General features: G+C 35.4%; 1 protein-coding gene across 3 annotated transcripts in view; it reads left to right on the top strand.

The window, feature by feature from the left end:
• The window catches only part of LOC107691535 (basic leucine zipper and W2 domain-containing protein 2-like), a 14899-nt gene extending 13075 nt beyond the window's left edge, over positions 1-1824 (top strand). For all 3 annotated transcript variants that reach the window (XM_016490175.1, XM_016490176.1, XM_016490177.1), the window contains exons 10-12: positions 1027-1165; positions 1247-1369; positions 1456-1824. In XM_016490175.1, coding sequence (XP_016345661.1) covers positions 1027-1165; positions 1247-1369; positions 1456-1484 — 291 coding nt within the window. In that variant the 3' untranslated portion in view covers positions 1485-1824. The remainder of the gene's footprint in view (positions 1-1026; positions 1166-1246; positions 1370-1455) is intronic.
• Positions 1825-2960: the final 1136 nt, after the last annotated feature.

Genomic DNA, 2960 nt, shown 5'->3' with positions numbered 1-2960 from the left:
TCCGCCACGGATTCAAATCTCAGTTTGACAGTTTAACAGCTGAGCAATAATGTGAGAAATACGGCAAGAGGAGTGATACAAATTGTGAAAGTGTGTTCCTGTAGCGATACCAGCACAATATCTCGCGCTTCTCAACCAATCAGATTTGAGAACCAATTACATTTTGAAAACCAGAGCGAACTGTAATCACAGCTTGCCGATATACAGCCATACCTCACGTCTATGAACTGTTGTATAAAACAGATCAGCAGTCTTCCCCATGATTGTGTAGCCTAGTGAACCAAACTGAGAGACCAGTTTGAAGGCTCAGGAAACCTTTGCAGGTGTTTTGAGTTGATTAGCTGATTGGCATGTCACCATATTCTAATTTGTTAAGATAGTGAATTGGTGGGTTTTTGTTAAATGTGAGCCAAAATCATCACAATTAAAAGAACCAAAGACTTAAACTACTTCAGTCTGTGTGTATTGAATTTATTTAATACACGAGTTTCACAATTTGAGTTGAATTACTGAAATAAATGAACATTTCCACGACATTCTAATTTATTGAGATGCACCTGTATATATGAACAAATTATGTTAATATTTATATTATCTTATAATATCTTCATGCCTTATAGTGGTATTTAGCAGATTAGAGCTGGGTGAAAAAAATCAAGCTGTTAAGATTTGCGATGTATATATAAAGCTGTGCGATAATATAATTTTACATTTTTGGATGACATAAGTAATTGAGATTTTAGTTATTAACTCGTTATGGTGATATTGAGAACCTGTGAGGTTCTTTTGTTATATAAAGAAGTATTTCTACTACTGCATTTCTGTTGACAATAAAATTGTTTTGAAAGGATTATATATTCAAGTTTCTGCTGCTGAAGTGTAATTGCAGCTGATTGGTCCATGATTATGTAGGCAGCCTCAAGCCATTGCAGCTTAACACATCACAACATATCATGTGCTTCCAGTGTAGATCTGTGTAAGAGCGAGACAGTGATGCTGGAATGATAATGATTGTTTCTCCTGTAGCACTATGCACCTCTCCTGGCTGTGTTCAGTACTCAGGGCCAATCAGAGCTGGTCTTACTGCTCAAGATTCAGGAGTACTGCTACGACAACATCCACTTCATGAAATCCTTCTCCAAAATAGTGGTGCTCTTCTACAAAGGTACCCCTGTCCCACCTGATCAGTGTCTTAATGATATATTATAGGCAAGGTAAGATATGGTGTGTGTTTCTCACTCCACAGCTGATGTCCTTAGTGAGGAGGCCATTTTGAAATGGTACAAAGATGCTCATGCTGCCAAAGGAAAAAGTGTATTTCTGGAGCAAATTAAGAAATTTGTGGAGTGGCTTCACAATGCGGAGGAAGGTGAGGAATTATTTCGGATAAAAGTATCCTCTGCCAAACAAAATGTAAATCTCAAGAACATTATTTCTTAATTCTCTCTCCCACAGAGTCTGAATCAGAGGGGGAAGATGACTAATAATTTTGAGGATCCTGAAGATTTTATGGGTTTTACATGGTCAGCTCTCTGTGACCAGCTTTTTAGTGCATATTTAGACTCTTTGTCATTACATTTGTGTCCAGAGGGACGAGTCACATAAACTAAGGCCCAATCCAGGGAAATGCTTCTGAGCTCTAGGAAGAGAGTGCAGGGAGCTACATATAGACAGCCTTTAATAACAAACACTTTAACATGGATTTTATATGAATGCCGTTCAGGTACTGCGTTGGCACACATCAGTTTCCTGCAACTGATTTTCATTTGAACAAACACGTGTATATGTCGTATTGGACTGTTTTGAATCTTTTTATGAATAAAAGGTGTTTTATATGTACTCCTCGTTCAAGAATGTGTCCCTTTTAGTTTGTCTGACTGATCTTTATCTCTTCATTTTTAAGTCACTTTAGGTAAAGGTGTCTGCCAAATTAATACATCTAAATGTCTTTACAGACCTGCCTTTTTATGTTGATTATGACTCTATTAAGTCCTTTTAGTTCTGCAAATTATGCCGAGGCCAAATCCTTCACTGTCTGTCTCACTCACATATTGATTAATGTGTTTTCAACATGAACATGAAGAGAAGAATTTAGAATTTCATTATAGAGTTGGCTCATTATCATTCAAAAGTAGATATTTAATTGACTTTATAAATAAAATAGAAAAGTCAAAAGAAAGAAATAGATATTGTAATTTTAGGGCTAATTAGAATTGGCATTTTATTCTCAAATAAGAACATTTCCCCTCAGTGGTCAAATGACCAGAAGGTTGTTTTAATCAGAGGTGTAAAGTATTTGAGTAATTGTAATTAATTACTGTACTTGAGTATCTTTTTGGATCCTCTGTAGTTTTACTGAGTATCAAAGATATTAGCAACTTCACTACATTTTTGAATAAGTATCTGTACTCTTTACTCCACTATGTTTGTAATGAGTTTTGCAATTACACATTACATTTTGCATGGTTGTGGCTAGAACGAAAGCTAACAATAAATTGAATTTTTTACCTATTAGATTGTGTTTTATTAAAGTCTACACCTACCCCAACCCTAAACCTACCCCTTACAATACTGTACCAGTTGTACAGTGTGAGAAAAATTACGCTGTATTGATGTGCGCATGCCCAGTAGTTTTTGCTGTATGCCATCTAGCCATTTTGCATGGCACCTAGATTTTTCTGCAGTAGTTTATTTCTGCTACAGAAGAAGTGATATCGCCAACTACAGGGCACTGAAAGTACTGGCAAACTTGTCAACAAATCTACTTCACGTGAATGTGAGTTCTTTAGCAACTGTAATGAGGCTGAAACCAGGTCATCCAGTGCAAGAATGCTGTTTTCATTTTACTTAATTTTTTTTTTTACTTGCATTATTTTTTCATTCTCCTGTATTTTTATCCAGTTATTGTAAAAGTTCAATAAACAAATTAAGCAAAAAAAAAAAAAAAAAGTTAAAATTAT

This window comes from Sinocyclocheilus anshuiensis, unplaced genomic scaffold (assembly GCF_001515605.1).
Source record: "Sinocyclocheilus anshuiensis isolate Anshui unplaced genomic scaffold, SAMN03320099.WGS_v1.1 scaffold162, whole genome shotgun sequence".
NCBI lineage: Eukaryota > Metazoa > Chordata > Actinopteri > Cypriniformes > Cyprinidae > Sinocyclocheilus > Sinocyclocheilus anshuiensis.
Note: the sequence above shows the minus strand (reverse complement) of the source record. Positions and strands in the feature narration are given on the sequence as shown.